This window comes from Cynocephalus volans, chromosome 11 (assembly GCF_027409185.1).
Source record: "Cynocephalus volans isolate mCynVol1 chromosome 11, mCynVol1.pri, whole genome shotgun sequence".
Classification (NCBI taxonomy): Eukaryota; Metazoa; Chordata; class Mammalia; order Dermoptera; family Cynocephalidae; genus Cynocephalus; species Cynocephalus volans.
Window position 1 is genome coordinate 123,146,506 of NC_084470.1, and position 12,521 is coordinate 123,159,026.

The 12,521-nt window shown below is 47.0% G+C and overlaps 1 protein-coding gene across 1 annotated transcript in view; it reads left to right on the forward strand.

The window, feature by feature from the left end:
• Nucleotides 1-10,276: 10,276 nt before the first annotated feature.
• The window catches only part of LMOD1 (leiomodin 1), a 39,017-nt gene continuing 36,772 nt past the window's right edge, over nucleotides 10,277-12,521 (forward strand). Inside the window, exon 1 of the mRNA XM_063114340.1 lies at nucleotides 10,277-10,753. Within this exon, the coding sequence (XP_062970410.1) occupies nucleotides 10,493-10,753 (261 nt within the window). The 5' untranslated portion in view covers nucleotides 10,277-10,492. The remainder of the gene's footprint in view (nucleotides 10,754-12,521) is intronic.

Genomic DNA, 12,521 nt, shown 5'->3' on the forward strand with positions numbered 1-12,521 from the left:
ATGAGGGCCGGGATTCCTGGGCAGTAACGTGTGGGCGGAGCATTGGCCCGGGCGTAGCGAGGCTGGCCCCGCCCAGGTCCTAGAAGGCTGTGCGTCTGGGCTGTGTGGGCGGGGAGCTACCAAGAGACGGAGAGTTCCTGTTACCGAGTCACTACGGTTCAGTGCCCTGAGGTAAACCTGATATTATGCTGCTAGGGTTCACAAACTCCCTTAACAAGTTTCTTTTTTTTGAGTACTTGCTGTGGAGTAATGCTGCCTAATTTGTCTTGAATTGTGAAGTACTTATCAACTTCTCGTAGCTCCCTCAGGGCAAAAAGTAAAGCAGTCCATTATAATCACAGTGCCTGGAATGTAGTAGATGCTCAATACACGTTTGTGAAATGGAACTATTTGGGCCACCTGAAGTGCCGTGATAATCAATTTGGGGCCCTCAATTTGAGGGACGTCGATGCCAGAGCCTCTTCCGGTCCTCCCCCCAATGATCACCAGAAAGTGTGAGGGATGGTTAGCCAAGGGCAGACGAGACTGATCGGCCCTTTTTAGCTGATAGTCAACAAAACCCCAATCATGTGATGGCTGTTAAAGGAGCTCTACGTTTGTAATTGACTTTAAAGTATGTATGTATTTTACGGAAAAGTCTGTGTAAGAAATAATAGAGACTGCACGGAAGAGTGAGGTTCCCTCCAAAGGCTCGGACATAAGAAAAGCAGATGAATTGAACCCTCCATAAAACTAAAGAGTATCAGTAAACGTGTCTTGGATGTGACAAGAACAATTCAAACTAGTCATCTGATTTGGATGTGTAAGTTCGAGAAGACCTGTTTGGAATGTGTGACTGTAATTAAGAACTCTTAAATCTAATTAGTTGTATAGACTGAAGAGAGAATGTGTGAGAGGAGCAACAGAGAGCCTAGAAGGAGAACTCAGAGAGCAAGAATGTTTGATGTTTTCTTAGCACTCCAGACCTAGTGGGCATATATATGTGTGTAGCTACAGATTTGCATTCTCATGGGGCAAGGATTTTCTTTCTGGTCTCATTAGGACCCAGATGCAATATACCTAGCTCCAGCTACCTCCCTTTGCTCTTATTCCATATTCATTATGCCATCTTCTGATTATTATTTGGCTTCTGAATAGATTTTCATATAGGAGAAAATGCCTCCACCTGTGCTCATGACTGTTTTTGTCCACTTGGTAGTTAATATTGGTTTAAGCATATGCATCTTGTGAGCTCTTCCAGGAATAGTCAGGGTCTCCAGAGAAACAGAAGCAGTAGGGTGTGTGTGTGAGTACACATATATAGAGCGATTTATTATGAGGAATTGGCTCATGTGATTATGGAGGTTAAAAAGTCCTAAGATCTGCATTTGCAAACTGGAGACCTAGGAAGCCAGAGGTGTAATTCAGTCCAAGTCCAAAGACACAAGAACCAGAAGAGCTGATGATGTAAATTACATTCAAAGGGCAGGAGAAGATGAGATGAGATGTCCCAGCTCAGCAGTAAGGCAGGAAAAGAGGGACAAATTCCTCTTTCCTATACCTTTTGTTCTATTCAGTCTGTCAATGGAATGGATGATGCCCGACCACATTGGGGAGGCCAATCTACTTTGCTAAGTCCACCAATTCAAATGCTATTCTCATCCAGAAACACCACCATGGACACACTCAGAAACGATGTTTAATCTGGGCACCCCATGGCCCACTCAAGTTGACACATAAAATCAACCATCACAGTGATGATACTGAGTTTCTGAGTTTACAAGTCAAAGTCCTAACTCTAGGTTGTGGTCATTTAGCTCACCTTGTTCCAATAGTCTGTATCCTTAAGGAATTTACCATTCTGGAAGGCCCCACTGAAGTGTCAGCAAGCATTCTTAGATTACTCACTCTCTGCTTTTTTTTAACTGTGACAGATGATAGGGTGTAACAGGACATTTTTGGCTGGGCAAGGCTTAGGATTTAGCCTTTGTTAGCCAGAGGAGAAAGATGTCATCTGTCCTTCAAAAATATCCATTTCCATTTAGTTTCAGGGTGCTGAGTGAAGAAACCTTCTGGAATAAAAGAGGTTGTGTCTAATCTCCCTCTAGTGAGTCTTAAAGATGTCTGGGGGACTGTGGTGGCCCTCACTGTGAATGGTCATGATACAAAGGAATGATAGAAGAAAGCAGCAGAGATCCTTGAGAGAAACCACACCATAAATGTGAGGGGAGTTTGAACTGGTGATTCAACACCCCAGGGTATATTTTGTTGAAGTAGGGGTTCTGGGCCTCACATAGGACTGCTGCTGTAACCCCTTGTGATCCAGGCCCTCATGGGAAAATAGGTCCATATGTTAACTGAAAGAGCTGTGACTCCTGGGCCATGTTTTGCTGTGCAATTTCCCCCACTGAACAAGGTGAAGGGAAGATCTGCCCTTGTACCTGAGCAAGCCACCTGCATAGATGAGCTCTTTGGGGTAGCTGAGTCTGTGCCTTCTTCCTCACTCTAAAGTAATTACCCACCCCTGTCACCCCTCACTCCACAATTGGCTTTTATCCATCTTCTGCTTTTGGATAGGTTGACCTGTTTCTTTTTTCTTGGGGGAGGATTCAGTGATGGAGCCTTGAACTGGAAAGAGATGGCCATTGGGTTGGTAGTGCCAAACCAAGAAAGAAACTAGAGGGGTCAAGGGTTCAGATCCCTGTACCGGCCTGCTACCAAAAAAAAAAAGAAAGAAAGAAAGTTACTAGAGGGATTAGTAAACCCCAAGTCAATTATAAGACCTTTACTCTGTGCTTGGGACTGTCCTTAGTTTGGGGATTGGGGTGGGGGAGTACAAAAAAATGTTGACATAGTTCCTACTCTCAGGGTCCTTAAAAACATACTTGGGGAGAAAGAATGTACTCTTGGGAAATCATTTTTGGGTCAAAATTATAAAATTCCAAAACTGTGTGGTATAGCACCTGATAAGTGCTAGAGGCATTCAGAGGGGCAAAAGAGGCATTCTGGGGACTAGAGTGTGCTCACAAAACTTGAGTGAGAAGTTGGCATTTAAGCTATAGCTTGAAGAGTGGTGTGATTTTCATAGGTGGAGAGGATGAAATAAGGCATTTAAGATAGAGGGAATGAGAGCAACAAGGCATGGGGGCAGGAAGGAACATGTTATCATCACTGGATGAGCTGCTGGTCCTGCTGGGAGAGTGGGAAAGAAGCAGAGTGAATGAGGCTGTGTCAGTGATAAGGTTCTGATCTTGGGCAGTAGAGTGGGGAATGACAGAGGAGCAAGGTTGGAGTAGTAAGCTGTGGGTTGGGAGACAGTTCTCCACGGATCTCTCATGTTTCTACACATCTTAGCATTAAGAGCTAACTTGTTTTAGACTATTCAAGAATGTTTGTATAAGCAAATAGACTTGGACAACTATCCACAGTGACTTCCTCTGCAGCAGATTCATTTCCATTATAAAACAGAAAAGTTAGAGATATCTCCTTCCCCTCCTTGGGGCAGATTTGTTTACCTTGCAGGGTAATAAAGGTATATTAAAGTTTTATCTACTTTATCTGCTGTTTTAAAGTAGCTGAGAGAGTTCATTCTAAAGGCTACAGTCTTTTCGGTAGACAGTGCAGTCATCGAGTGAGGAGCAAGCCTGAAATAGCTTCTGGCGGAATGTGCAAGAGAATAAACCACAAATGAGTAAGAGAACCAAGAATCCTTCTTTCTACCTAGACCCAACCCATAAAGGAAGGGGCATGGACATCTTCAGGATCTGCCCATCCTCACAACTCAGTGCATGCTGACTTAGAGGTTCCTGGACCTCGGTAGGTTGCACTACATTGGGCCAGAGGCTGCTGGGGCCTAAAGAGCTCCATCCACCTGGAGGTCACAGGCCATGTATATGGCTCCATACCCCTTAGTCTCACCTTTTCCAAGGCTCCTAGAAACTCAGATTGGCATGGATAAGTAAGGCTCCACCACAGCCAGCTCTTGAGTTGGGTTCCAGTCTGTGACAGGAGTGATTTGGAGGGCAGAGGGGTTTTAGCTTGGCTGGGGTGAGGCTGGGGGAGGCAAACTTTTTGTCTTTTTTCTACTCTCTTTTCCCTCCCCCCCCCCTTTTCAGAAAGACGTTAGTCTGGCCTGTGTTCCTCTCAAGCTTTCTTCTGCCCATTTCTGCTCATCTCAGGAATGCTGGGCCAGGCCCGTGGCTTGCTTCCAGAGACAAAGTCTGCTGCTTTCTTCCAGAGAAACTTCCAGTGTCCCCCAAAAGAAAAGAACCACTGTGAAGATTACTCTCTTTTGTGGTTTCACATACTCTGGCTCCTACCTTAGCCATTATGTCAACACTCTATTGATCTTTAAATATGTTCTCTGTCTCTCTCTTTCTCTCTCTCTTTCTATAGTTTAAATGGCAAGCATTATTGAGTGCTTACAGTGTGTGCGATGCTGTTAAGCAGTTTGCATTCATCATATTTAATATACTGAATAACTCCATAATTCTGTGAGATATGTACTTTTTTTTCCTTAGGTAGATACTTTTAACATCTTCATTTTCCATTTCCTAAGGCTCAGAGAGTTTAAATAACTTACCCAAGGTCACACATCTCAGATTTGATACCACGTCATTTGACTCCAGACCCTTTGGTGTTATCCACTATACTATACTGCCACCCCACAGTCCTGAAAATGTAGCTTTCCTGGGGTCATTCAGCCCAATTTAGAGCCTCCTAAGCATTAGTTAAATTGGTTCTGGATCCTTACTCTCCATCGCCTCCCTCGCCCCCACATATTTTGACTGGAGCTTGGAGTTCTCTTTTCCTTCTTTTCTGCCTCCCTCCCTCTAGCGGCAATAGTGCTTGTTTTTCTCTGGGGAATAGGCCAAGCCAGAATCCCTGATACTGAAGATGACTTTGTTTCAGGTGGAAGTGGATTCTGAGCTCGGACAACCATTGCCCCCTACAGAGTGGGTGGGACAGTGGCCTCATTGCTGAGGCTGGAGGAGGCTCTGCTTCCTGGACTCTGGCTTCCCAAATCCTCCAGCCCCAGTGGTGATGCCTTTCAAGGTCTGTGAGCAATCTCAGGGACCTCTGGGGCTCTAGGGAGTAAAAAGCTTCAGAATGAGTCACATCAGAAGAGCCAGCAGTTTGGAACTGTGAGACTTGAGGCAGAGAAGATACAGGGATTTATGTGTAAGGCCTTTGGTAAGGAGGCCATGAGTCCTGCCCTTTAAGTTTGGAAGTCATAGATTTATTTTTTGAGTGTTCCTAGAGGAGAGACCACTGGCCCCAGAAGAGAAGGCTACTGAAGCCAGATAGTACAGGGGCTGACCCTGGGGCTGAAGGTAGTTATTTGCACTCAGGCCCTGACTCCTCTTCAGAGCATTGTGAATATTTTTTGCAAAAAGCCTGAGAAAGAAGAGTTTTGGGAAGCTGGAAAGAGCTGCTTTCATGTGACTGAGGGACTAGATGTTGGCTGAGGTGGCTCCAGAGCCAGGGATCTCAGAAGAACATGCCTCTTCTGGGCAACAGTGAGGGTGAAGACAGTAAGGGGTGGGTGCAGGGAGCTCCATATCCACCCAATATATCTGACTAAACCCCCCCCAGCTTTGTTCAAGTCCTTTGTTATGCCCTCTGCAATTCCCACCCTGACTCCTTCTTCCTACAAAATTAACGTGTCTTCTGTTGGGCTCTTAACATTTCCTTGTACCTCTCTTGTTTGCTTCACTTTGCCCTATAGCATAATTCTTTTTCTTTTCTTTTTTTTTTTAAAAGATGACTGGTAAGGGGATCTTAACCCTTGACTTGGTGTTGTCAGCACCACGCTCACCCAGTGAGCTAACCAGCCATCCCTATATGGGATCCGAACCTGTGGCCTTGGTGTTATCAGCACCACACTCTCCCGAGTGAGCCACAGGCCAGCCCCGAGTATAATTATTTTTCACCCCATTAAATTATACATTGTTAAGAGCATAACAATGTTGTAATTATTTTTGTATCCCTCTCCCTATAGTACCTGGCAGAGTGCTACATATACATATCTGCAAGATGTTTGGATGAAAAAATGAATAAACAAGAACCAGGTGAGAAGATAAGTGTGTGTGTGTGTGTGTGTGTGTGTGTGTGTGTGCATGTGTGTTTATGTGTGTGTGTGTATTGAGGGTGTATTGTTGAAGGAAAGAGAAAAAATGAGAGAAGAGGTGGGATGGGGACAATCAAGATGGCGGAATAGACGGTCCGCAGCGTCACTCTCTCCCACAAATCAACCAATTTACAACTATAAAAATGTAACATCAGCCAAGCCGGGGTCTCTGGAGCTCAGGGGAAGAGGAGGAGAGACCTATGCAGTTCATAAGGCAGGAGAAGCTTCGATGAGAGAAAGAAAAAGCTGCTCTGAGCATTTCGGGCTACGGTTGCTTTAAGGCTCAAGCAGATGAGCGCATGGAGCAGGAGCTGGCAGAAGCCGCAGCTGTGCCCTTCAGATGGAGTTACTTGGGCCGGCCCGTGGCTCACTCGGGAGAGTACGGTGCTGATAACACCAAGGCCCCGGGTTCGGATCCAATATACGGATGGCCGTCCCATATACAGATGGCCGGTTCGCTCACTGGCTGAGCGTGGTGCTCACAACACCAAGTCAAGGGTTAAGATCCCCTTACCGGTTTAAAAAAAAATTAAAAAAAAAAAAAAAAAAAACACAGATGGAGTTACTTGGAGGCGGAAGGTGAGAAGAGGGCCTTAGCGGCCCCCAGGACAACAAGACCACTAATAGGGTTCCCATGGACCCACACAGGAGCGAGGAGGCAGAACAACTGAAAAAAGGGAGCCATTCAGAGGCCGGTGAGTCATCACGAGAGACTGGCACAGGGCCCGTCCCATGGGAAACGTTTGCAGCATGGGCGGTGGGGGAGACGTGCCCACCAGGGGAACACTGGGGCACAGCAAGGACAGTTGATCTGCCCCCCAATCAACACAGGACCACTCAGAGGAGATTGGTCGGGAATACAGAATTGCATGGGGTGCGGTTTGATGAAAAAATTCAGGCCCAGATCAGAGATTCTACAGAACACAGAACACCGGATCTCTGGAGAGCCGGAAGTACCTATAAGGTCAGCCATTAAACCCTGAGCTGCACAAAAAGCCTTCCCTAGGGAAACAGCAGCAAAGTAGCAATTTAAACAACCACACAGCTCATGTACTGGTTCCCACAGGAAGTTCCCCTGTATTAGAAGCAAAGGACAAAAAATTAGTTCCGGGCCAGGCACACCACCAGCACCTTGGGGCCTGCCTGGGAACTGGAGGCTTGGACCTGGGGATTGGACCGCACTCCCACTTCCAGGCAAACTGCACCAGTGCCTCGGGGCCAGCCTGGGGACCTGAAGCATGGAGAAGAGTACTGGACCCCCCTCCCCCAACCAAGCACACCACGCCAGCACCTTGGGGCCTGCCTGGGGACCTGAGGCAAGGAGAAGGGGAACAGACCTCTCTCCCACAACCAGGCACACTGAGCCGGCACCTTGGGGCCCACCCAGGGACCCAGGGCCTGGTGATGGGGACCGGACCACCCTCCCACAACCAGGCACACCAAGCCAGCACCTCGGGGCCCACCCATGATCCCCGGGCATGGAGAAGGGGACTAGACCACCCTCCCACAACCAGGCACACCATGCCAGCACCTTGGGGCCTGCCTGGGGACCCGAGGCAAGGAGAAGGTGAATGGACCTCTCTCCCACAGCCAGGCACACTGTGCCTGTACCTCGGGGCCTACCTAGGGACCCAGGACATGGAGAAGCGGACTGGACCCCTCTCCCACAACCAGGCACATGGCGCCAGTGCCTTGGGCCCTGCCCAGGGACCAAAGGCATAGAGAAGGGGACCAAACACACCCCACAACCAGGCATACCACCAGTGCCAAGGAGCATGCCAAAAACAGCATCCCCATGTGGGTGGCCCACCACAGCCTCCACAATAACCATGGCTGCTGCAAAAGCGGCTAGACACTACAGCCACCACGCAGATGGTCCGCCAACCACTGGAGTGCATTCACACAAGAAGAGTCACCAGCAGAGACAAAGAAAAGAAGAGTATTCTCCTTCCACAAAACCCATTTCAGAGTGACAGAAGAAGCATCTGCTTTATGATAATATTGGGGGACCTGATCACATCTCTCAGCATTGGACAGATCATCTAGGCAAAAAGTTAACAGAGTAACCATTATTCTTTCAGAAGGAGAGAAGAAATCTAGGGCAATTATAGGGGGAGGGGGAGGGAATGGGGGAAGGGGAGAGATTGGACAAGGGGCATAAAGAATATTACGGTTTGTAACAATATATATGCTAGTAATACTGATTTAATCAACATATCTCAATGTTCAACCCCCAAAATATGTATAATCGATTTTGATTCAATAAATAAAATAAATTATTTAAAAAAGAAAAAAAAGGTGGGAGGGGGAGAAAAGAACCCAGGATAAGAATAAATATAAATAATTATAACTGCTAATAAATATTGTGTTTACCATGTGTCAGGTATAGCATCTAAATGTTTTCATGCATATGACCTAATTTATTGTTCATAACAACCCTACAAAGTAGGTACAACTGTTGTTCTTATTTTACAGATGGTGAAGCCAGGTCTCAGAGAAGGAGGTAACTTGCCCAATATCACATGGCTGGTAAGTAGCAATACCAGGAACTAACACAGGTTTACTGGTGCCAAGAGCCCAAACTTCTCTAACTGTTAAACCATACTGCTATCCAGCCTTCCCTGTTGTATTTTCCCATAGAACTTGTACTTCTCTTTTGAGGCATTTTGCAGACTTTTAATTATTTAATGGATTATTCAAAATTGTTTGTTTAATAACTATCTTCACTGATTGAATGTAAGCTCCAAAAAGGCAGAGTCCACACTGATTTTGTATCTTTAGTTACATCCTTTGCTCTTAGAGCAATGCCTGACATATAATAGGCACTCAGTAGATATAGGCTTACTGACTGACAAATTGACTACTGACTTAAAGATGACAACCCCTAAGGACTGTCTGAGCCCTTCTTCTACTCTTCCTCTCAGGTCTACCTGCCTCACTTCTGTCCTCCAGTCCCACCAGTCAGCACCATTCCGCTCCTCAGCCTTAACCTAAAGCTGAACTAGTGGACATTAAAGCCAGGTTTTAGTCCCAGATGATCCCTGGACTCAGCAAATGCTGATCAAGTGACTGCCTCTCTCTCTGGCTTAGAGTGGAAAGACGCCAGGAAAGATCGAAGCATCTACCCTGATGGGTTACACCAGGGCTTCTAGAAGGGATTTTGTGGCAGGAGGGAGGGGGGCAGGAGATTGAATGTCTCTGTGACTTGCACAGGGCAGCATGATGGATGAGCAGTGGAAAGCCCTTCTATGAAACATGCCAGACCTGTTGCAACAGTATCTCTCCCAACAGCCCAGAACTCTGCTTCCCCCTGAAGACATGCTAAATTGTGCTCTAGATTTATATTTGGGTGTCGATTTGCTAGCTCCTCCTCTGTGCTCCCAAAGGATGTCTACAGTTTCCCCCGCAGAGGAAGGAACAGAATGAGAATTGAGGGAGGATTGGGCCCTCTTCCCAAGAGCCTTGGAACTTATGGAAATTGACAACTCTCTAAGAGTTTCCTGACTCCTGACTTCTGCAGATCCTACTCTCTAACCAAAATAGCCTGCCAGTTTTCAGTTTGGGTACACAGTGAGAAGGATTTATTTCCTCCCTCATTCTCTCAAGAAGTGGCCAAAGGAGTCTGGAGCCTCTGCCGCTCAGCATTCAGGTTCTCCTTGGCAGAAGAGAATGTGTAGGTGGGGTGGTTAGGAGTAACGGCTCCTCATTGTGGATTGAGTATCTTTCCTGGGGCTGTAAACACCTGGGAGTCCCCCAGCACATTACCAAATACAGTAGAAAGGAGTCAGTGAACCACGCACTGACCACAGCGACATCCACCCAGTGATGGAGAAGTAAAATATGTGCTTGAACAGGACATGCCTCGGGCTGGCCAGCTCACGGACCCCCGTGCCTTTGCCCCTGCTTTTCTGGCTTTCCATGGCTGTGATCTGCTTCTGCCAGACTCTGCATTTTTGTATCTTTTTCTCATTGTGTGGCCCCCTTGTCTTTAAAAGGCTAAACTGCTCTGTACTAAATTTGGTCACGCAGCGCTCCAAGATTCCCTGGAATGTCCTCAAGTTTCAAACAGCTCTGACAGTGGGGCAGACCCGCCCCCCAGTGTGGGGATTGGCTTCCCCTTTCGGAACCAGGCTGTAGTCGGGTCTCATTGGTTGCTGGCTACACCAGCCAGGGTCCACTAGCCCTGGGCTGCAGGGAAGTTGCTGCATCCAGTTAACACTTCAGCACCTGTGGCACGGCAGGGCCAAGGAGCCGCAGTCCTCGACCAGCTGGGGGTTTGCTCCTAAGCCCACTCTGCTCCATCCAGATCAGCTCACCCTGCCCTTTCCCTGCCCACCAGGACTCCCATAGCTCTGGGCAAGAGCTGCAGCCCACTTTGCCAAGATGTCCAGGGTAGCCAAATATCGCCGGCAGGTGAGTGAAGACCCCGACATCGACAGCCTGCTGTCCACCCTGTCTCCCGAGGAGATGGAGGAGCTGGAGAAGGAGCTGGACGTGGCAGACCCAGATGGGAGCATTCCTGTGGGGCTGCAGCAGAGAAACCAGATGGAGAAACAGTCCACAGGCGCGTACAACCGGGAAGCCATGCTCAACTTCTGTGAAAAAGAGACCAAGAAACTTATTCAGAGGGAGATATCCGTGGATGTGAGTGAGCTCAGCCCTGGAGGGAAGGAGGGAGGGGTGGGAGGACTGGAGACCCTTGCTCTGTGACTAGGATGCTTCTTTCCTTGGAAGAGCAGTTCTTGTTGGCAAAGGACTTAATGCTTCAGAACTGATTATTGCCCACTGAACTAGCAGTGCACTTCTCTTGCCCCTAATTTCTGTTTTATAAGCTGGAGTTGGATATGTTGGAGGAACACAACATCCCACAAAATCAAATAGGGTTACTAGTAGAATGGGAACTGGAAGATGTTCTTGAAGCATTTGTTGCCAAGTTAACTCCATTCTGGTCTCTCAACACCTTTCTTTTTCTTTGCATTCATTTCATCCTTTTGTAAAGAGGAGCAAGAGGATAGAATGATATTTACAGTCTCCTGCCAGCCACTATAGAAGAGAAAGCTGAATCCTCCTTGTAGGATGAAGACTCATTTTTAAGTCTCCTGAGCATATGGGCATCTCATGACACATGGACCATTTGAGGAGACTCAGGGCAGATGGGCTTCCCAAAGCAATGGAGACAGGGGCAGGGGACTGTGGGTTGGGAAGTGTGTCTTAACCTGACAGCTTCAATTTCATTCCCAGAGAAGGTGGGATCCTCCCCCTACACACACACTCTAGAGGAGCCTCTTGAGGGAGCATCCCCTCTTTTTGGTATTAAGCCCTTTTACAAGCTAGCAAGGCCACATTGCTGGGGGATGAAGATATTCCTCCAGGAGGGGATAGAGGAAGGAAAAGAGGTACTTTTGGAAGCATCTGCCCATGTCTAGGATGGGCTTAAGCACAATTTGCTTTCTGTTTTCCTGGGTTGGCATCAAGGACTTATTTGTTTCACCATTGCATTCACATGTGAGTTTTCTATGGACAAACTAGACTAGACTCCTATTGAGTATGACTCTGTAGGATCCCTTTGTCCATGAGAAAGAGTATTTAGTGGGAAAACTAAGTCTCCACACTAGTTCTCTTCTACCCATCCATGTCTCTTGAACATTATCCATTACTTGTTCATTCGTGCAAGAAAAAGTTTAGTCTCTGGTTAGAATGTGGTGTTAAAACACCAACACCAAAGTCAAGGGTTCAGATCCCCATACCAGCAAGCTACCAAAAAAAAAAAAAGAAAGAAAGAAAGAAAGAAAAAGAAAAAGTTCAGTCTAAATTCTTGTCCTTTGTTTCACTTTTATGGAAACTGAGGCACAGATCTTCAGACGACAGGTTCATTCTCATAGAGGAACTGAGCTGAGACAGGGGATATTAGCATCTGAAACTTCCTTGAACTGTCTGGCTGGGTATGAAATTGTGTTGGCCGCTGGTTACAGAGCTCGTTGGTGGACACAGCCCTGACTCCTTCAGTGTGGGGGTGGGAAAGTAGCAGGGAGGAGTGAATGGGGCCAGGTAAAGTGTATAGAGGAATTGGAACTGTCTCTGTCCCTCCCACCCTCTGGGCACATGTTAAGGCTTCGCAGAGAAGTGGGGAGAGTGAGAGAAGCCAGGAGGCTCAGGAATTTATTATCCTGTGGGCAAGGTGGTTGCCTCTGATGCAGCTATGATAATGAAAAGTAAATACTAAAACGTTTATGGAAAAAAATGATAGGACTTACTCCGAGGGCTTGATATCTCAAGACAGTTATCAGGAAACATACAGAAAAAAACAAAATGCAGCTAAAGGCTTTCCCACATCTGTAAATCCCCCACTGGGACCTCAGATGTCCACTCTGGAGTTTGGCTCTGCTCTTTGCTCACTCTCAGTCCCCAGGCT